This window comes from Stegostoma tigrinum, chromosome 23, assembly GCF_030684315.1.
Source record: "Stegostoma tigrinum isolate sSteTig4 chromosome 23, sSteTig4.hap1, whole genome shotgun sequence".
Classification (NCBI taxonomy): Eukaryota; Metazoa; Chordata; class Chondrichthyes; order Orectolobiformes; family Stegostomatidae; genus Stegostoma; species Stegostoma tigrinum.
This window is the reverse complement of record NC_081376.1, coordinates 8010898-8033983: the sequence shown is the minus strand read 5'-3', so window position 1 is coordinate 8033983 and position 23086 is coordinate 8010898. Positions and strand designations below refer to the sequence as shown.

Below are 23086 nucleotides of genomic sequence, written 5' to 3'. Positions count from 1 at the left end.
GGATTCTTCCTTTCCACAGGTCATTGGGTTACATTCTTTGCAATAAAATAAACTGAAATGCAGAATGTGCTGGTAAGTTGCTCATAGACATGCTGAAATCCACATTAAGACAAAACAACGTAATTCATTGAGTCTCATGGAATCATTGCCTGTAGCTATGGGTCTTTATTGAGGGATACTATGTGTCTTTAAGTGGTAATCTTCACTTTTAAATCCACAATCTCTGTTGGCATTTGTAGATCTGAAATTGTTTGAAAAAAGCTGTTGCTACAGTGTCTCTCTCAAATTGGTGCCAGTAAAGATCCAACCCTTCACAAATAACAATATATTTATTATTGAATCATTGTTACAGCAGACACCATATGTTGCATTCAGTATTGACACTAAAGCAATAGATTGTTCTCAAAACCCTTGGTTGGTGGCTGCAGAGGGTGGTGAGATTCAGCAGCATGGCTATTCAAAGTGGGGTGGGGTTGAAGCGAGGAACACTCCCAACACCCTTATTACCTTGTTAACATTTAACACTCGACTAATACCAACATAAATACATAATTAGCGAATTGGTAGATATATAACTTTGATAATTGGCACTTGTCGGAGCTTCCTGTGTATAAATTTGTTGTGTCACCTACCTACATGACAGCTGTGACTATGGTTGAAGGGGTAATTAGTGCCTGAGCATTTTGGCATATCTTGAGGTCAGAAGGCACAGAATATCAGTGCTAGTTCTTTATTTTTGGTTTGAATTTGAGGTGAAGGTGACCAGCTGGGTGATTCGGTAAGGTTCTGGTGGCTTTGCAGGCAAAAGCTAATCAAAACCCTGCAAATAGGGCAGAACACTACAGACTAGGAAGTATTGGACAAGTGGCCGGTTTGGGATTCCCTTTCCTTGTGTTTTGTCTCAGATGCATGCCTGTTTTTCAAAGAGATCTTACCTTTTTTTTGGTTATTTGGTTGCACAAGCCACAGCGTTCCTGGACAAACTTCCCCCAGGACTTGCTTAATATCAAAGTGAAGTTTTACAGTGTTCTCGTAGTGCTTCCTTTGAATGCTATGTGAGTACGCTCCAGATGCAGGTTTGTCATAAGTGAGTGTTGGACATTTTGTTCATTTATTTATTCATTTTGTGGGATGTGCGTGTTGCTGGCTGGCCAGTGTTTCTTGCCCGTCCCTAGTTGCCCTTGAGGAGGCCATGAGGAGCTGCTGCCTTGAGCCGCTGCAGTCCTCCTGCCATGGGTTAACCCACAATGCCCTTGTGGGGGGGGGGTGGAATTCAAGCATTTTGCCCAACAATAGTTGAAGGAATTGTGACATATTTCCAAGTCAGGATGGTGAGTGACTTCGAGGGGAACATGAAGGTGGTGGCGTTCTTGGGTAGCTGCTGCGCCTGTCTTTATAGTTGGAAGTGGTCATGAGCTTGGAAGTTGCTGCCTGAGGATCTTTGGTGAATTTCTGCAGATAGTGCACACTACTGGTACTGAGCATCAGTGGCAGAGGGAGTAGATGCTTGTGGATGTAGCGGGCTGCTTTGTCCTGGATGGTATCAAGCTGCTTGAGTATCGGGGCTGCACCCATCCAGACAAATGGGGAGTATTCTATCACATTTCTGACTCGGGCCTTGTAGATGGTGGACAGGCTTTGGATGGGAGTCAGGTGGTAAGTTACTCACTGCATTATTCTCAGCCTCTGACCTGCTTATGTAGCCATTGTATTGATGCTGAGTGTCCAGGTGAGTTTCTGGACAATGACCTATTGGCTGCATTATCAGATTCATCACAGCAATGGCAGTGCAGAACAAGGCAGCTATCACTTCACCCCAGCTCTGGGTCTCCCTGCGAGTGAGGCGCAGGCCCGCTGACTCCCCGCGGGGCCGGGTCAGGGCTCCGGGTCCGTGGGGCCGGGCGCGACCGCCTGATGGTGTGGCAGGGTTAGCCGATACGCAGCGATGACTTGACCATGGCCAGGCTTTGCGACTGCTTCACGCTGGTGGACCGTGGTGTGGAGGTTAGCCCCAGGCCTATGGCTGGCTCTGGCTTGGGTGCATTGGCCACAAAGGCTTCAGCGTCTGTTTAGCGGAGCCTGAAGCCAGGCCCATGGCTTCAGCTTGGATGTGGCAGTCACATGAGCACCGGTGGAGGGTGAACTTCTAATTGAGACCCAGGAACCCATTACAGGTTGTAGGGGAGGGAAACGTAAAGATGACCTCTATTGCATTAATATCTTGCATTATGTTCTGTATTTCAGGGTGGCAACACTAAACATCACTTTTCGCTATTTGTACACACGTGATGGTAATAAACCTAATTTAATCTAATCTAAGATTCAGTTGTGACTGTCTCAGTGTTGTGCTGGGCCTGTCAGCTCAGTGAACACCTCAGGAACTGCTATTAGTCCTGACATTTGAAACCTCTGAAGGGAAGTAGTTGAATGTCTTGATATGACGCTGATACACAGCCTGTGTGGGCGTGGAGAAAGAGTACAGGGCTCTTGCTGATAAGACTTCCAGTTTGGTTGGCAGATGTACTCCTCCTTGTTCCTCCGCTCGGTATCTGCCAAAGGTTCCACTTGCGTAGGCAGTTCTTCCACTCAGCTCGTCATTGATATGGAGAGCTCTTGCTGCTGAGGGAAGTGAAATTTGCAGCTGCCTACAGTCTGAAGTGAGTGCACTGAAGCCTTGTTTGTGAGATAGGGCGTGACACATAAACATGGCGGTCAATGCCCTGTGTTGAGGAGGCACACATTTTGCTGGCTCTGCTTTTGTAAACCCTTTAGCCCATCAAGTCTGTGCCAGTCAAAAACAAGCCCACCTCACCCCTCACCCCCATCCCAAGCCCCAAGAAGACTTTGCACATTTGCTAATGTGGTATACTGCATCTGCTGTTCCCATTGTGTCTTCCTCTACATCCGGAAAACCAAGTGGAGGCTTGGCAACTGCTTTGCAGAACACCTACACTCGGTTTGTACGAAACAACTGCGCCTCCCAGTCATGAACCATTTCAACTCCCCCTCCCATTCCTCAGACGATATGTCCATCCTGGGCGTCCTTCAGTGCCACAACGATGCTACCCAAAGGTTGCAGGAACAGCACCACATATTCCACTTGAGAACCCTGCAGCCCAATAGTATCAATGTGGACTTCACAAGCTTCAAATTCTCCCCTCCCCGTACTGCATCCCAAAGCCAGCCCAGCTCATCCCCACTTCCCTAACCTGTCCCTCCTCCCACCTCCCACCTCAAACCCAACCTCCATCTCCTACCTACTAACCTCATCCCTCCCCCTTGACCTGTCCGTCCTCCCTGGATTGACCTATATCCTCCCTACCTCCCCACCCACATTCACCGTTACTGGCTCCATCCCCACCTCTTTGACTGGTCTGTCTCCTCTCCACCTATCTTCTCCTCTCTCCATCTTCTATCCACCTACCCACTCTCCCTATTTATTTCAGAAACCCCTACCCCTCCCCCATTTCTGAAGAAGGGTCCAGGCCCGAAATGTCAGAGGAAGGTACTTGTTTCTCAGTTGGGGAAATTAGGGGTTACGGGGAAAATGCAGAAAAGTGGATGTGAGGAATGTTGGATCAGCCATGATCTTATTGAATGGAGGAGCAGGTTTGAGGAGCCAAATGGCCTACTCCTGCTGCTTGTTCTCATGGCTCTGCTCCTCTGATGCTGCTTGGCCTGCTGTGTTCATCCAGCTCTACACCTCATTATCTCAGATTCTCCAGCATCTGCAGTTCCTACTACCCCTAACTATTATCTCATTTTCCAGCACTTGATCCATAGCCTTATATGCCTGGGTTTCACAAATACCCATTTAAATGCTTCTTAAATGTTATAAGGGTTTCTGTTTCCATCCTTACAAACAGTGAGTTCCAGATTCCCACTACCATCGGGGTGAAAGTGTTTTTCCTCACATCTCCTCTTAAACCTTCTATCCATTTTACCTTAAACCTATACCCCTGGTCATTGATCCCTCCTCCAAGGGGAAATGTTCCTTCTGACTACCCTGTCTGCACCCCCGATGAATTTTATGCAGCTCCACCATGAGAACCAGCAGCAGAAGTAGGCCATTTGGCTCCTCAAACCTGCTCCTCCATTCAATAAGATCATGGCTGATCCAACATTCCTCACATCCACTTTCCTGCATTTTCCCTGTAACCCCTAATTTCGCCAACTGTTCGAGAATCAAATACCTTCCTCCGTCTCCTCTGCTCTGTGGAAAAATGTTTTTTGTAAAGTCAACACCCCCAAACACCGATTATATTGAGCTTTGGATCTTGCCTGCAGTAAGCAACTGCCCTAAGGATTCTCTTGCGACAAATACAGTTTTATAGCAAAGCCAATCGATGAGCTGAAGTACCTATAAACACTCATGAGCCGTCAATCCTTTGCTTTAGGCTAGCTCTGAATAAGTTTGTTTAAACACCACTAACATCGTAACTCACGAGAAACACAGTTTCAGATGTCACTTGATTTCTTGCCTTATTTAAGTCTGTGACTCATTTCCAGCCTGCTCCTTCTGCCTGTCAATGAGTTAGAAGCTGTGTAGAAGTCTCCCTGCCTTGGCCTCAGTGCATTACAGCAATCGCATCATTTCTACACCTCAGCAGAAGTGTTGGGTGGAAATTTCCCCCTAATCCTGATGGCGAATGTGCTGGTGAGAAGGGGAAATGAGTGAATTGGCCCTGGTAAGAATGAATTGAATAATTTATTGTCATGAGTATTCAGTATAAAACCCTCTGAAAAGTTTATACTGCCAGTATGCGTCGGCACAGCTCTCATTAACTCAAAATAAAATAAAGGAAGAAAACTTAGAGAGCACACCTTTTCCTTCTCCGTCACTCTGGGCTTCACAGGCAGGCCAAACAACTCTGTAGCCAAACTGCCACTCTGAACCTCAATGAAACTGACGTTCCTACTGAAGAGCTCTCTTTGGAAGATAACTTTAAGCAAAATCTAAAAAACCAACTGCAAAATGAAGAGGAGGGAGAAAGGAAAAGAATAGACAAAACAGGACGAGCCCAGGCACAGGGGCCCGGACGCTGCCTTCTCCGTTGCCGCCATGTTGATGTGGTGATACTCATAATTCCTGCATACCCAGAGCCACCTTGGTGCCATGTCATCTCACCAGTGTTGGCAGATTGTCTTCCTTGCTCATTGCTGGATTGAATCACTAAGGAGCTCAATGATAGGCCTCTTCCCAACTCTGGTCTGCCAACAATGAGGGAAGGTTCCCGCTCACATTTGGGATTCTGGGGCAGCCTCCATGGTTGGGCGTGGGGGGGAAGGTTACCTGTCTTTCTGGAGACCCCACAGTGGCATTGGCAGCCCAATGACAATGGTGCTTCCTGCCATCAGTGAGAACCCACCCCCCCAGCACCCTCAGACTCCAGTCCTTAGGGCACCCATCCATAGCAGCACCCTCACCCTTTTTGATGCAACTATCATCCGGATCTGTGGTGTGGCTGAGAGGGTGGCCTTCTGATTGGTCCTGATCAGAGCAGGCTGCGATCTTTCATGAGACAGTCATCACTTGAATGCATTCCAAGGTCCCACTGTCTGCTAAAATGGGATTTCAGTCCCATCAGTGGGTTCCCTGCTGACTTTGAGAACTCCCAGTCTATATTTCAGGAATGCTGTACTGGTTGTAAAATGACTTTGAACTTGGAGTCATGCAGCATAGAAATAGACTGTTCAATCTAAATCATCCATGCTGACCAGACATCCTGAATTTATCTAGTCCCATTTTGTCTGCATTTGATCCATATCCCTCAACCCTTCCTATTCATACACCCATCCAGATGGCTTTTAAATATCATAATTGTACCAGCCTCCACCACTTCCTTGGACAGCTCATTCCATACACACACCACCCTCTGTGTGAAAAAGTTACCCCTCAGGTCCCTTTTTATATATTTTCTCTCTCACCTTAATCACATGCCGTCTACTTTTGGACTCCCCTACCCTGAGGGAAAAGACCTCAGACGTTCACCCTATCCACGCCCCTCATGATTTTATTAACTTCTATAGAGTCATCCCTCAGTCTCTGACGCTCCAGGGAAAATAGCCCCAGTCGATACAGCTTCTCCCTATAGCTCAAATGCTCCAGCCTTGGCAACATCCTTGTAAATCTTTTCCGAACTCTTTCAAGTTGGTCATCAAAAGTGGTAGGGAAATTCATGTTCTATTTGTGCATTGGAGTTCTTCCTTTGCTTTCTTGATTGTGAACACCCTACTTCTGTGAGTAGCTCAAGTGTCTCACAAAGAAAATTGTAAATGGATCGTATAAATTAGAGCTATTATTGTGTATTGTTCTTTAAACAAAATTTGGATGACTTTTAACATGGATAAGTATGAGGTTATTTACTTTGGCTGGAGGATTGGAAAGGCAACTTATCAATGAAACGGAGAGAAACTTCAGAGTGCTTCAGTGCAGAGGGATCTGGGAGGTCCTTGTACAGGAGTCACTGAAAGCTAATATGCAGGTATAGCACGTAATAAGGAGGGCAGATGGAATTTGGATGTTTTTGCTATTGGACACAAGCATGAAAGTAGGAAGTGTTGCTGCAAGTGCTTTTATTTGAGGAGAGATGTAATTGCATTGGAGGAAGTTCAGAGAAGGTGCACTCAATTTTAGAGATGAAAGGACTTGTTTTATGAGGAAGAGCTTAGCAGTTTAGGCCTGTACTTGCTGGAGTTTACAAAGATGAAAGGAGATGTAATTGAGGGATATAAGATGCTAAAGGGCATTGACAAAGTATACACTGAGAGGATGTTTCCTCCAGTGGGGCAATCTAGAATGAGGGTTTTAGGCAAAGAAGTGGCAGATTTAAAACAGTTATGTACTGAAATTACTTCTCTCAAAGGGTGGAGAATCAGTGGAATTCACTATTCCAGACTGCGGTGGAATCAGGGACACTGAGTAAATCTAAAGAGGAGATAGATTTTTAATTAGTGATGGATCAAAGGGTTATGAAGAGCAGACAGGAAAGTGGGATTGAGACCGAGATGAGATCAGCTGTGATCATATGAAATGGCAAGGTAGGAACAAGGGGCTGAATGGCCTACTGTTACTCCTAGTTCTTATGCTGTATTGTGACATCTGAACGGTCAGGAGTGTAAATGGAACCTTTCTTCAGTTTTGTTTTCTCGTTAAATCATGGCTGACTTGTAAATTCCGCTGTCCTGTAAGTGTTTGATTTTCACAATAAGCTGATAACATTTTGAGAAAGGTAAAACCTTTGCCAGACTGCATTCACTGAACCAACATGGAAACAGTTTATTCCTGCAGTTTTATATTTGTACTTTTGATGACTTTTCTTTGCATCCACATTTTCCTCTTTCCGTATTTAACCTCAAGAAAAATCTCAGATGATATGTCATTGCAAACAAATGGAGAGATTGAAAGCAATAGAATTAACTTGGGGGTTGTTTTTGACTGGCATGGAGGTGATGGACTGAAGGGCCTTTTGCTGTTTTGATCTCCTACGAATCTAATCGTGTCCTTGAAAATGAGCAGCGAAAATATAATTATTTTGTTGGATTACGGGGCGGAATGGATTTGACATGTTCAACATTAAAGCATAAAGCGTCATTTTAAGGGAGTTCTTTCATGCAGTGGTTAAAGTTTTAAGCTTTGACTATCACTTTCTTATTTTGCCATTATGTAACATTGGTTATCATAACGAATATCATGCAATTAACCACCACTGCGCAGAAAGAGCCCATTCATTTTGAGGCTGGACAATCCCTCCAAACACCATCCCTTCCAGACCTCCATCCCCACCCAATCCTTGTAATCTGACATTTCCCATGGCCAATCCACCCTAAACTGCAGTTTTCCTGAAGGAAGATGACACATATGGGGGGAGGGGGGGCACGGCGCTGGGGAGAGAATGTGCAAACTCCACATAGATGCTGGAATCAAACCCAGGCCCCTGGTGGGGAGGCAGCAAGGTGAATCAACCGAGCCACTGTACTGCCCAATTCAACCCCAAGGAAAGGCATCATGTCCTGTTAGCAGGGAACCAATAGGAAAAATAGTTGTGGAAGAAAAGCAAATCGGACAGAAACTGTAGCCTCGAGATAACAAGGTGTAGAGCTGGATGAACACAGCAGGCCAAGCAGCATCTTAGGAGCAGGAATGTTGACGTTTCAGGCCTAGGCGCTTCTTCAGAAGGGGTTTTCTGGTGAATGGTCTAGGCCCAAAATGTCAGCTTTCCTGCTTCCCTGATGCTGCTTGGCCTGCTGTGCTCATCCAGCTCTACACCTTGTTATCTCGGATTCTCCAGCATCTGCAGTTCCTATGATCTCAGAAACTGTAGCCTCACTTTTCTGTTGCCAGCCCCTGCTTGGCTTGTGATTTTTCTTTATTCCATCCCATGATGTACCCACTTTCTCAGATCCTGCGCGTCCGGGGGAGATTGGTGAGATCTCTGAAGCCACAGCCTCATTTGCCAAAGCATTGGAACACAATCCAGACAGGAATCTTGGAAAACCGCTTTGGAATCTGTCTGACTATTGTCCCTGTATTATCGATACATGTCCATGTATACTATACCTGGGATTAACCTGGGAGTTTGATTGAAACATCCCAAGCCTTGGATCAATGCAGAATAACCGATCTCCATCCTTTGGACAATATGTATTGTCCATACACTAATTTGAGGATGCTTGATGTCAGATCACATGGGAATCAGGGAGAACTAGCCAACTGATACAAAATTGGCGTGGTGGTAGGGACATGTTATTTGGAAAATAAATTGATGGTATAGTGGACAATGAAGACAGTTATCTAAAGGTACAATGGAATCTTGATCAGCTTGGCCAGTAGCCCAAGGAATGGCAGATTGTGATTAATTCAGATAAATGTGAGATGTTGCATTTTGGTGGGCCAAACCAGGTCAGGACTTACACAGTTAATGGTAGGGCCCTGGGGAGGTGTTGTCGATCAGAGGCCTGGGTGCAGGTACATGGTTCGTTGAAGGTGTAGTCTCGGGTAGACAAGGTGGTGAAGAAGGTGTTTGGCATGCTTGCCTTCATCAATCAGCGCATTGAGTACAGGAGTTAGGGAGTTGTGCTACCCTGTATAACAATTGGTAAGGCCACATTTGGAGCACTGTGTACAGTTCTGGTCACCCTGCTATAGGAAAACTTGAAAGGGTTCAAAGAAGATTTACAAGGATGTTACCGAGTCTGGAGGGTTTGCATTATGAGGCCAGGCTGTACAGGCAGTGACTCCTTTCACCCTGGAGCATCAGAGGCTGAGAAGTAATCTTAGAGGTTTATAAAATCACAAGAGACGTAGATAAGGTGAATAGCCAAGCTCTTTTCCCCAGGGCAGGAGAGTCTAAAACTAGAGGGCATAGGTTTAACGTGAGAGGAGAAAGATTTAAAAGGGACCTGAGGGGCAACTTTTTCACATAGATAGTGTGCGTGTATGGAATGAGCTGCCAGAGGAAGTAATAAAGGCAGGCACAGTTAGAACATTTAGAAGACATTTGGACGGGTACATGAATAGGAAAGGTTTAAAGGGATATGGGCCAAAAGCAGGCAAATGGGACTTGTTCAGTTTAGGAAAATTGGTCAACATGGATGAGTTGGACTGACAAGTCAGTTTCTGTGCTGTGTGACTCTGACTGTGTACTTAATTGCTGAGGGGGTGAGTAGAGAGTTACGTTTCTCTCCAAGGTAAATTTACTCCATTACTACTACTTCATTCCACATCCACGGAGGGGAAAATCCTGCCCTATTTCTTTTAAATGCAATGGGAAAGGAACTTCTTTTTTAAATCCCTCCTTTAAGACATAAGGCTAGTTTACAAAACACAGTGCACCATTTGCAAGTCTCATTGAGATTCGAGGCTTCATAGGAATCTGAGTTTTCTTTCAGTACTCATTAGTTTGGACATAAGTGGTCCACAGAAACAATTTATAATTACAAGCTAAAGAACAGGACCTTGCAGAAAGTTAACTGTATATTGATGGTTGCAATAGCAAGCACTCTAAGGATTCTGGTTTTCACAAAGTATCACTGTTTTCTGGGAAAAATACTTAATTGTTTTAATGGCTGTTTCTTTCTTGTTGGTAAAGTATGAAGGATTGCATGGTTGCTGGAGTTATAGCTTCTCTGTTTCAATGTGAGTATGAGTTAGGCTAGTTTCTGCAAGTGAGGAATTTTAACTCAACCTTTTAGATGCTCACACTTGCCAACCATATTGATGACTTCCTAAACGAACTTTATCCCTTACCTAACTGACGCAGCCTGTCCTTTAGCATTATGTGGGAGAGAATGCAGTGCGGCTGAGCTGTTGATTTATTAACTTCACAACAAGCCAGCAGACATGTCAGACAACTTGAGAATGCAAGCTTCTCTACAAATTAAAAGACATTGTGTTAATATTGGGTCATAGATAACAGGAATTGCAGATGCTGGAGAATCCCAGATAACAAGGTGTAGAGCTGGATGAGCACAGCAGGCCAAGCAGCGTTTTCGGAGCAGAAAAGCTGACATTTCGGGCCTACACCCTTTATCTGGTGAAGGGTCTAGGCCCGAAACACCAGCTTTTGTGCTCCTAAGATGCTGCTTGGCCTGCTGTGTTCATCCAGCTCTATACTTTGTTATCGCGTGTTAATATTTGGAATCAGTTGCCTTATATGGATGGCCGCATGTACCTTCCCTTGTCCCTGGATGTGTTCAGTGAGAAACCTGGCTTATTTTAATTGAACTCCCAAATTGCTATGCTTTATCAGTGTCATCAAGGCAGAAATTCACATTATGAATATCCTTTCCACTCCCCCCAGCTTATCAATCTCAAGCACCAGACAGAGTTCTTATAGTTTGGACATTTTGTTTGTTTAATGATGCATTAATTTGAGTTGTCGTGCTACACTTTTAATCAATCACCAGATGTCTTTACCTCACTCAGATTAGAAACTGTGCAGCACTCAGGATAGGGCAGACATCTGCCATTCTTCTAGGGGCAGCTCAGGAAATATGTTGCAAGGAAATGAAGATGTGAAACTAGCTGACTTCATGCAGTACTTTGTGGGATATGACCATTTATTGCCCATCCCTAATTGCCCCTTGCGAAATTAATGGTGAACTGCTTTCTTGAACTATTGCATGTTGTGGGTGCGGTGCAGTGAGCTAAAACTGAGCGGTCTGCTGGGCTGTTTCACAGGGCCATCAAGAACCAACCACATTGGCTGGAGTCACATGTAGGCTGGACAGGGTAAGGACATTAGTGAACTGGATAGGTTGTTTGGCCAGTTCAGGAGTTCCATGGTCATGGAAGTTTGGCATGTTATTCATAGAATGTAGAATTCCCACAGTGTGGAAGCAAGTCATTCGGCCCATCAAGTCCACGCCGACCCTCCAAAGAGCGTCCCATTCAGATCCACACCCTATCCTATCCCTGTAATCCTGCATTTTCCATGACACTACAGGCAATTTAGCATGGCCAGTCCCCCTAACCTGCGCATCTTTGGACTGTGGGAGGAAACCGGAGCACCTAGGGGAAATCCACGCAGACACAGGGAGAATGTGCATACTCCACACAGACAGTCTCTTGTTGAGGCTGGACTTTGTTCCGTTCTGGCAGTTTGATCACATTGTGCAACGTGAAGGTAACTTCTCAGCGTCATTGGGAACCTTGTATGAGTGTAGCGACCCTACAGCACCTTGTGTCCAATGGGTCTAGCAGATTCACTCACATCTTACACCGCAGTGACTGTCCACTCTTGCCCAGATTGTCACTTAGCATCCATCGCTGCAGTGTGTAGACCAGGTGGACCAGCTGTGGCTTTGTTGTGGTGGCCCTGGAGTTAGCACCTCCACTGCTACTTGCAGCTCCATGAACCCACTCCATAGATATATTCAGATGTGCCTTTCAAATGACTTTGTCAACAAGCTTTCCAGGATGCTGTGTATTGATACAATAGATACTGACTCTGTTTAAAAAGGGTGCACTGTCTGAATCCCAAGATAGTGCAGCCAATAGGTTTCTGTAACTGCTTCTTACCTACACAGTCATCACATGCTTGCACTCAGCCATACCATGGTGATTAGAATAGAATAGTCTACAGTGTGGAAACAGGCCCTTCGGCCCAACAAGTCTACACTGACCCTCAGAGCATCCCACCCAGACCCATCCACCTATAACCCACCTAATCTACACCTCCCTGAACACTATGGGCAAGTTGGCACGGCCGATGCACCTAGCCTGCACATCCCTGGACTGTGGGAGGAAACCAGAGCACCCGAGGAAAACCCACGCAGACACGAGGAGAATGTGCAAACTCCATACAGACAGTCGCCCGAGGGCGGAATCAAACCCGGGTCCCTGGCGCTGTGCCACCCCTTAATGTTGCTGCCTCAAAAACTCACTGACTTACATCCCACTCCCACAGGAATAGATGTACCGGTTACAGCCGCAGCGAGTGAAGAAGGTTGTTAGGAGTTGATGTGTCCTTCTCTATCACTGATTCCTTTGGAAACTGAAGAAGACTATCTGGTAGAAACATGTCTGTGCTAGTCAATGTCAATATAGCTACAATATCTGTGGTGCAAGCTGGTTTTCACTATCTGTTATTGGCTGTACGTCTGTTTGAAGGCAGGGGCAGATCCCATGATGCTATTTAAAAAGTACCCTGCCCTCCTTTAAAACCTGCCTGGATGAGTACAACTCTAGCAAGACTCAGGAAACACCAACACCATCCAAGTCAAACCAGCCAGCTTGATCGGCACCCCAGTCACCACCTTCAGTATTCACTCCCTCCGCTGCTAATACAGTGACAGCAGTGTCTATCATCAATCAGATGCACTGTAGCAACTCACTGAAGATCCCCTGGCACCCGCACCGCCCAATCCCATGATCTCTGCCCCCTACCATTATGATGGCAGTAAGTGGCGCAAATTTGCAAGTTCCTTTCCAAGTCAGCCACTTTGTTGACCTGTGTGACTCGGTTAAAATCCTGCAGGTACCTTCCAAATCGCTGGGTCTGCCTCTACCCCATGTGGAACCCAGCAGTTGGAGATGCTAGCTCATCACCAGCTGCCCATAGGCACTAAAGCACGGGCAGTCGGGCATTACCATTAACACCCACAGACCGACCATAAACACATTTTTAATAACCAATGTTAGTGTATCTGTGTGCAGGTGCTTGACATCAGCTGTGCTCAGCTGGATGGACCCCCGTGGAATTGAGGTCTACAGTGGGCAGTGGGCCTGTTAGACATTGGTGTCTGAGGGATAATTGGACCTCCGTTCTGCTTGCAGAGTGAAGCTGAGAGCTTCCTGTTTAAAGTAAGGCTAATGTAGATCAGACACCAATCCCAGGTGATGAGCATTTTATCGATCTTTACAATTGTCCCATCATACTTCTGTGGAGTTCTAAGAGAGCAGCAGGCCTGTCAGGTTTCACCGCTTTGATGGAAGATATAGCCTGTTTCATTGCTCCTGATATTGGTACTGTAGAGCTGTCTTTCTTTGCACTCACACATTTCCATTCCTTCCTCCTCAGGTTTTCTCCATCGTTGTATTTGCTTCTATTGTGAACGAAGGCTACCTCAATAAAGACAGTGATATTCTTTACTGTGTTTTCAACAAAAACAACAACGCCTGCAACTATGGCATTACAATTGGTGTCATAGCGTTCTTCGCCTGCATCCTGTTCCTCACGCTGGATCTCTACTTCCCACAAATCAGCAGCGTAAAGGATAGGAAATACGTTGTACTTGGAGACCTGGGATTTTCAGGTAAATATGCTCAGAGGACAGCAAGGGGAAAGATGTGTGTTCATTCGCCTTTACAGCAAAATTGTGAACAGTTTCTTTTGAATCCAGTTACATGCCTTAAGCATGTAAATTGTTCCTTGTTGTGCAAGCATTTACCTCCTATCAATACAAACTGCAGAAATCTTTCCCCAAAATGATTTAAACTAAAAGCATTTCTGGCAGCCAGTAAAACAGTTAACTTGTTTTTAGGGACAGGGTGGGGAAGAAAGCATTGGACTCGAAGTTCTGAGGTTGACAGTTCAAATCTCACTGTGTCAAACTGTGAAACTGAATTCAATACAGTTGGCTCTTAGCGGATCAGGGGAACAAGTTGTCAGACGGTCATGAGAACTCAACTGGTTTACTAATGTCTGTCAGCGATACAAAGACCCCACCCCTTCTTCATTTGGACTACAGGTGACTCCAAACCCATGCTGGTGAAATAACCCATTGCAATGTACAACACATGCTCAAACAGAGGATGGTCACCAGATTTCTCACAGTGGGTCCATTTGAAGTGACAAATTGGCCCATCGTACAGTGGCTCCCCCACTGAAACAAGGGAGGAAGTACAGCCTCATGACCTCTTGGCAGCCAAGGATAGGCAGGAAGTTGACTCTGAGTAAGGTTAGCCCGCTGCTCCTACCTGCCCCATCCAGCATTCATGATTATAATTCCTCTCCAAACTTAATGACAATAAAGCTTTCCAGGTGATCTATAGTAACAAATCATCTTGGGGGAGAATTTCAGCAGTTTATATTGATAGGAAGTAAATGTTTGCACGATAAAGCACAAGTTACCCAAGGTGTGTAACTGGATTTGAAAGAAACAGTTCACAGTTTTGTTGTAAAGTTGAGAGAATAAACATCATCCTTAATGGACAGGGGTTTTATCATTCTTGAATGTTATTTGGTATCCAATAAATTCTTTGTCCTGTTTGAGTGGGATGTTTTGGACCATGTTCTGACATGCTCCATCTCCGAAATGATGAAGCATATTTATTTTTTATCTTGATGCTTTGGCTGTGGGATGTGTAATATACACAATGACAGGACAAAATGGGCCTGGAGACGAAGATTCACGGCATGCTGTTTGGGATACAAAGCATGTTGCACTGCTTACTCATTATTTCTTCCAATCAGGCTCGTCATAAATTATAAGATTGCTAACCGTGTTTGATAAGACAGTTGGTCTAATATCAGAAGGATTGTGCCATTTAACACACATTGGCCTGAAGTACCAGCAGACATTGTGACAGGACTGGAGTTCAGATTGGAATAAATGTTGATCTGTTGCACTGTGTGAATGCCCAGTTGCCCTGTCAGACAATAACTCTGCTCAGGGACATATAGAAGGGGAGTAGCCCTGAACCAAAATTTCTATGTCTCCAACAAGTTCACAACTGGCAGTGATTGGATTTTGGTTCACTGGGATCAGGCCACTCAATGATGGAAGCTGAAGAACATCCCAGCATCGCGACCTAGAGATGGTGTAGATATGGGACCTATCTACATGAGAGAGGGGGATTTCTAATGTGCCCAGAGGCTGTACTTCATCCCTCATTTCGGAGGGGAAGCCACTGTACGGTGGGCCAGTTTGTCACTTTGAGAAACTTGGTGACCACCAGCTGGGATCTGAGGTGGATGCGCCTGAAAACTCATAACAGCGCTGTTATAGAATAATAGCTACCTTGAAATACAAAATCCAAATATAATCTTTGGGTGAGTGCGAGGGCGAAACACACTTTTTAAGAAGAACAGAAGCCACTGTAATTTGTGGGAATTTTGATCCAGCCAGGAGAGAGAGTGCTTAGGCATGTTTTTTTAAAAATAAATTTGTAAGTAAGTGTAATTATAACTGCTAATGAGCATGTAGCTATGTGAATGTTTCTTTGCTTTCAACAGTCGAACAACTTTATTAAATAAAGCAAAAGGACTGTGGATGCTGGAGGCCTGAAACAAACAGGAGCAGAAATTGCTGGAGCAGGCGTGGAGAGAAAGCAGAGTTAACGCCTTGAGTGGAGTGAGCATTCTTCCAAGCTCAACGTTTACTCTGTTTTCTCATCACAGATGCTGCCAGAATAACTTGTTTTGCTATTTATTGCAAGCGTCAGCCTTCACTGTCCAGTAGTTACTAAACCTTTCCATTCCATTGATCAGCTCCAGCCCGTACTCTCAGCCTATGCCCTAGTAGACTGTTTTTGCTTCACACCTTGCAGCTGCCTGCATTTGTTGTCATTGTTTGGAGTTAGGTTATGGAAAGTGCAGACAGGTTGATATGAATGGGAAGCTCTCCTCTCTAGTTAGCTTTAAGGCAGAGTGGATGATAATAGAGGGCGGTTTTTCTGACTGTTCAGCAAGCAATTCTTTGTACATTAGCGTACATTGTGAAAGCAGAGATTACTTTCATAATAACCGAGAGTCTGGAAAGATGCCAGGCATGGAACACTCAGTACTCTATTAAGTGGGCTGACTCATCATCTATTCTTCACTTTTAAAAATAGACTTGTAAATGTTAGGTATTCAATATCACTTTTCAGTTATTCGTTATATATAGGCTTTAATGACAGATAAAAAAGGATTTTCTGTACGCATTATTACTTTTGCTGTGAAGGTATAACTGTGGAAAGTAAGGGACTTGCATTTCTCTATAACTTACTGCAAATAAACCAACATTGCTGGAGAAACTCAGCAAGTCCGGCATCCTGTGTGGAAAGAAGGCAGAATTAAAGTTTCAGATTCAGTGACCCTTCCTTGGAGCATATATTTCAGAACCTGAGTTTTGAAAGGTTTACTCTGCTGCCAGGTCTGCTGAGTTTCTCCAGGAATTTATGATTTTTGTTTGAGATCTCCACATCCACAGATCTTAACTTTTTCAAACAAAAAAAACCAAATGAAACGGTGTTCATTTTTAACTCTACCACAGAGATATGGAAATGGACAGGTCTCGATTTAAACAGCCCAACAGGCTACGGTCCAGTGCTGACTCTCTTTCACTGTGCGCTAATGGGTCAGAAATAAGAAAAATATTTTGTCAAGCAAAACCATGATTCAATGCCAGATATAGGAAGAACTGCTGATGCTAGAGTCAGTGATAACATAGTGTGGATCTGGAGGAACACAGCAGAAAATTTCTAAAGAAGGGTCCAACTCGCAACGTCAGCTTTCCTGCTCCTCTTATGCTGCTTGGCCTGCTGTGCTCCTCCAGACGCACACCTTGATTCAACACCAGATCTGATGCAATCACTTTTTCCAATGTAACCTATCCACATTTACTGGAGAAAAATTATTGTGCACGTTTGAAATCTGCAGCTCATAACATGAGATCTGAGCCATAAAATATTTAATTTTAACATTTATTGGGAGAGATAATCCTTATGTAAATTGGGCTTACAAAAATTACACACTCACACACACCAAATTCAATCTTGTGCAGGCAATAAAACACAAATTTCAAGCTCCTGTACTCTACGTTGGGTTGATTGATTCCTGGTCATTGGTCTGTCCTGTTCTGGCTGCTCTTTACTCAATGCCTTGCCACCATTTGGTATCACCTTTTCATCTTCACTTAAAATTTCTGCCAGAGGTACAGGATACCTGTGGACATCCCAAAGAAGCAACAGCCACTTGCTGCACTTCTGCTTTTGTCCTGGCTCTGATCCTGCCTTACTTAAATTTTCAATTTGGTGGTGGTGATCAGCAGCAAAATATATACTGTATTTACAGAATAAAAACCAGGGGAACTGGAGATGCTGTAAATCAGAAGTAAAAAACACACATTGCTGGTAAGGCTCAACAGGTCCAGCAGCATGCGTGGAGAGAAATCCCAGTTAACGTTCCAGATCGAGTGACCCTTCCTCAGAGGAAATTTGCTGTGTCGTGATTTACCCTGGACTTTTCGAATATTCTACCATCCCACCATCTCTGAGGGAAAACTGGAAATGCCAGTCATGTTTCTGATGTTAAGAAGGAAAGTATCTGCAACAGTGCATGCACCCTCATTGTCTGCAGGCTAAGACTGTTAGCAAGAAATGTTTACCTTTTGAAACAAAGCCTGCGATGTGCAGAGCAGGAAGAACCAAGGTTTGAATCCAGCCATGGGCTGTGCCAGTTGATCATAGCTGAGTGACCGGCCATTAGTGAGCAGTGGAATGTTTACCCAAGTTTCTACCCTCGACTTTATTTGCAGTAGGTGCTGCTGGAAGTGTGGCCCAGAGGTAAATTTAGCACTGAGGGGCTCGGATGAGAGAGCTTCCATGATCCAACAGCGTCAGCACACTCATTGTAAAGATTTATATCTGAAGAGTGATCAGAACATGTACAGTTAAATCCCAGCACACACGAATTTGGACAGAAGGGAGTTTGGGAAAGCTAACGTTTTCCCAGCTACCATCAGTTCTGAGGAAGGGTCACCTTTAACCTTAAAGGTTAACTCTGACTTTTTTATTTATTTCATGCTGCCAGACTTGCTGCGCTTTCCCAGCAACTTATGTTTTTCTCTACCCCCTGATTTACAGCAGCCTGGCTGCTTTCCATGTTCTGCTTGTGCCTAAATCCAATTCTTCTTGCAGTAAATGTGTAGTGCCAATGTTGCTTTACCACCAGCTATTCACGGAGAGAGCTGTCCCACTCTCCTGAGTGGTATCATGGCCTTCCGAATTAGATTGCATGTTAATTATGCACAATTACTGTAAAAGTTCAAACTTGCATTTCACAGGTTGCTGTAAATGGCATTTGCGAAGAACTTGCAACTTCATTGACGCACAAAGAATTGTTAATTAACACCAACTACATATCGAATAAGAGCGAATGACAATAATGTAAGCCATTTGGAAGTCTCCATTTTGATTATTCACATTAGTGAATTGAATTTGAATATTAATATTATTGTACAGCTTTGAAATCAAATTTGATTCCTCATTAAAGTGTAAACTGCAAAACATTTGATCAAAGATTTAACTGTTTAAACTTTCTAGATTTGCAAATTAAATTGACATTGGAATATGTTTTGACATTTACTCTAACCCTGTGGGTACCAAAAATAATGAAGCTTGGCACATGAATCATATTGTACTTATAGATGACCTATAGCACTGACATTGTAACTCTCTAAAGACAGAGCTATAACATTGAGTAGTCTGTGACTTGTCACATTCCCAGACTGTTGTGAGTTTGGGTTATAAACTGACTAGAAACCACACACACTTACTGTAACAAAGAGAGAGACGTTTGCTTAAGGGAAGCTCTCGTTTGTTGCTTTATTGTATTGGCGTGGTGTGGAATGAATGAAACTTACAAGAAAGTTTAGAGTCAAAAGAGACAGCTAGGGCAGAGGAATCCCAGGTGCGATGCAACTACTGGCGTGGATGTGTGAGGCCTGTTTCTGGGCTTTCTAATGTATTCAGTTAGAATTTATTGCATTAAAAGGAGAAGTCAATATGCATCAGAGATAATGGGAACTGCAGATGCTGAAGAATCCAAGATAACAAAGTGTGGAGCTGGATGAACACAGCAGGCCAAGCAGCATCTCAGGAGCACAAAAGCTGACGTTTCCGGCCTAGACCCTTCATCAGAGAGGGGGCTGGGGAGAGGGAACCGGAATATATAGGGAGAGAGGGGGAGGCGGACTGAAGATGGAGAGAAAAGAAGATAGATGGAGAGGAGAGTATAGGTGAGGAGGTAGGGAGGGGATAGGTCAGTCCAGGGAAGATGGACAGGTCAAGGAGGTGGGATGAGGTGGTAGATAGGAAATGGAGGTGCGGCTTGAGGTGGGAGGAAAGGATGGGTGAGAGGAAGAACAGGTTAGGGGAGCAGAGACAGGCTGGGCTGGTTTTGGGATGCAGTGGGGGGAGGGGAGATTTTGAAGCTTGTGAAGTCCACATTGATACCATTGAGCTGCAGGGTTCCCAAGCGGAATATGAGTTGCTGTTCCTGCAACCTTCGGGTGGCATCATTGTGGCACTGCAGGAGGCCCATGATGGACATGTCGTCTGAGGAATGGGAGGGGGAGTTGAAATGGTTTGTGACTGGGAGGTGCAGTTGTTTGTTGCGAACCGAGCGGAGGTGTTCTGCAAAGCGGTCCCCAAGCCTCCGCTTGGTTTCCCCAATGTAGAGGAAGCCACACCGGGTGCAATGGATACAATATACCACATTGGCAGATGTGCAGGTGAACATCCGCTTGATATGGAAGGTCATCTTGGGGCCTGGGATGGGGTTGAGGGAGGAGGTGTGGGGGCAAGTGTAGCACTTGCTGCGGTTGCCATTGAAGCGGAAGGTGCCGGGTGTGGTGGGGTTGGAGGGGAGTGTGGATCGGACAAGGGAGTCGCGGAGAGAGTGGTCTCCCCGGAAGGCAGACAAGGGTGGGGAAGGGAGAATAGCTTGGGTGGTGGGGTCAGATTGTAGATGGCGGAAGTGCCGGAGGATGATACGTTGTATCCGGAGGTTGGTGGGGTGGTATGTGAGAACGAGGTGGATCCCCTGGGGGTGGTTGTGGCGGGGGCGGGTGTGAGAGATGTGTTGCGGGAAACGCGGGAGACGCGGTCAAGGGTGTTCTCGACCACTGCGGGGGGAAAGTTGCGGTCCTTGAAGAACGTGGACATCTGGGATGTGCGGGAGTGGAACGCCTCATCGTGGGAGCAGATGTGGCGGAGCCGGAGAAATTGGGAATACGGGATGGAATTTTTGCAGGTACATTGGGGAAACCAAGCGGAGGCTTGGGGACCGCTTTGCAGAACACCTCCGCTCGGTTCGCAACAACCAACTGCACCTCCCAGTCGCAAACCATTTCAACTCCCCCTCCCATTCCTCAGACGACATGTCCATCATGGGCCTCCTGCAGTGCCACAATGATGCCACCCGAAGGTTGCAGGAACAGCAACTCTTATTCCGCTTGGGAACCCTGCAGCCCAATGGTATCAATGTGGACTTCACCAGCTTCAAAATCTCCCCTTCCCCCACAGCAGCCCAAAACCAGCCCAGTTCTTCCCCGCCCCCCACTGCATCCCAAAACCAGCCCAGCCTGTCTCTGCTCCCCTAACCTGTTCTTCCTCTCACCCATCCTTTCCTCCCACCTCAAGCTGCACCTCCATTTCCTATCTACCACCTCATCCCGCCTCCTTGACCTGTCCGTCTTCCCTGGACTGACCTATCCCCTCCCTTCCTCCTCACCTACCTACCTCTCCTCTCCACCTATCTTCTCTTCATCTTCAGTCCACCTCCCCCTCTCTCCCTATTTATTCCAGTTCCCTCTCCCCATCCCCCTCTCTGATGAAGGGTCTAGGCCCGAAACGTCAGCTTTTCTGCTCATTGAGATGCTGCTTGGCCTGCTGTGTTCATCCAGCTCCACACTTTGTTATCTTGAAGTCAATATGCATTTTCTTTTACGTTTCAATTTCTATGTTTATTATTTGCATCTAACTGCATTTTAGATTTTGTTGTGATGTTGCTACTGTAGCCCTCAAAACCGATCAATGGAGACATAATTTGGAACAAATTACAGGGTAGCCCTTTAATTTATCCATCTGACAACGAATTAGAATTACCTTGCTGAGATGTGCATTATTGGAAGTGTTGATAGAAGTAACAGTTCTCCAGCATGTTCTTTGGAAGTTGTGGAAGAAGTGAGAACCTCACAAGTGGGACCACAGAAATGAGGGTAAGGACATTGTTGGCCCTGATGGAGCTGTGCTGTACCTGTTGACTCAGCAATAAAGAATGTTTGGTCTGGAAATTTCGGCTCAATTTTTGGTGTAGAGAGAGCAATTCTTCAGTAGGTGCTGCTGCCAGGAGCCAATTAGAACTCTCATTCAGAAAGAAAACCAGAGGTGTGAAGTCTCAGGGATGTGATTACTGATTGGCTTTTGTGTATACCTGTTATTGAAGCTTGGGAATTTGACTCAGAGTAAATAAAACAATTGAACCAATAAGAATATTTGCACAGGCAAGATTGAGGTGTGAATAAAGATACAATTAGTAAACTAAAGTTCTGAAAAAAAGGGAAAATATGTGATATGTTGCAGCTCCTGGCCTCCTGTGTGATTTGACATCAATAGATCTGCAGAAAAGGTAGAGTCACCATTGGGTTTGAGGACTGTAGGGTTGCTGTCTCATTAGAGGGAGCATGCTGGTGGTGAGTTTAATTTGAAGGTAGCCACACAAGGTTGAGAAGATGAGATCTTCACGGTAACCTCAGCCAGTGCAGGAATTGAACCCACCCTGTCGGCGACATACTGCTTCGCAAAGCAGCCATTTGGCCAACTGAGCTAACTGAATGTCCTGTTCCACCCACTATTGATTTTTTATGTATAAGCAAACTTCGTGAGTTGATCAGTAGCACCTTTGGTCTGAACTCAAACTGTCTCACTGTTAACTTAGTGTAATATTAATCAGTTTTCCATTTGGAATACATGTCAGTTTCTATCCTAGGATCTAATGAAGTTTCACTTCCCTTAAAGTAAACGGTACTTCAATGCACTTCTTTAATTTAGAATCAGATTATTATAAAGTGGAAAGTCCCTGCTTTGATAACTCTCTCTAATCATTACTCCCATTTTGCTTTGACTGGAAATCTTAAAGCACCAGTAAAATGCCTCACAGATAATAGGAACAGCAGATGCTGGAGAATCTGAGATAACAAGGTGTAGAGCTGGATGAACACAGCAGGCCAAGCAGCATCAGAGGAGCAGGAAAGCTGACGTTCCGGGCCTAGACCCATCTTCAGAAGAAACTTTTTTCTGAAGAAGGGTCCAGGCCCGAAACGTCAGCTTTCCTGCTCCTCTGATGCTGCTTGGCCTGCTGTGTTCATCCACCTCTACATCTTGTTATCTCAGTAAAATGACTCAGTTCTCTGCTCTAAGTGAAAAGGCACATGCAGTGCAAAAAGTAGGCTAATCCAAATGTAACTCTCAGAGAGAAGATGAGAAATAAGGGCAGAAGGAGATTCTTTGACTCCTCGAGCCTGCTTTGCCACCCAACAAAATCATCGGTGCTCTGATTAGACCTGATTGTGACCTCGATTCCACAAATCCTGCTTGTCCCCATAACCTTTGTCTCTGTCTGTAAAGTTCAATGCCCAGCAAGAGCAGGGTATCCAAATGGCGAGCAGAAAAATAAAACAAATAGATTCCTTTTAAACAAAATGTCTGGATTGGTTTTTCACAGGGTTGTGCCTGCCCCTCTATTTCACTGCAATCTTCATTGATATTCCATACGTCATTTCCATTGGGAGCAGGTTCTTCCCTGGTGCCACAGATGAGGCTCTGCATTACCTCCCACAGCTTAGGCTTGCACGATGCAGATGCTGAGCTATCAGG

At 45.1% G+C, this 23086-nt stretch overlaps 1 protein-coding gene across 1 annotated transcript in view; it reads left to right on the top strand.

Moving 5' to 3' along the window:
- Nucleotides 1-23086, top strand: part of LOC125462407 (synaptogyrin-1-like) — an 82690-nt gene that overhangs the window by 31301 nt on the left and 28303 nt on the right. Inside the window, exon 2 of the mRNA XM_048552451.2 lies at nucleotides 13524-13758. Within this exon, the coding sequence (XP_048408408.1) occupies nucleotides 13524-13758 (235 nt within the window). The remainder of the gene's footprint in view (nucleotides 1-13523; nucleotides 13759-23086) is intronic.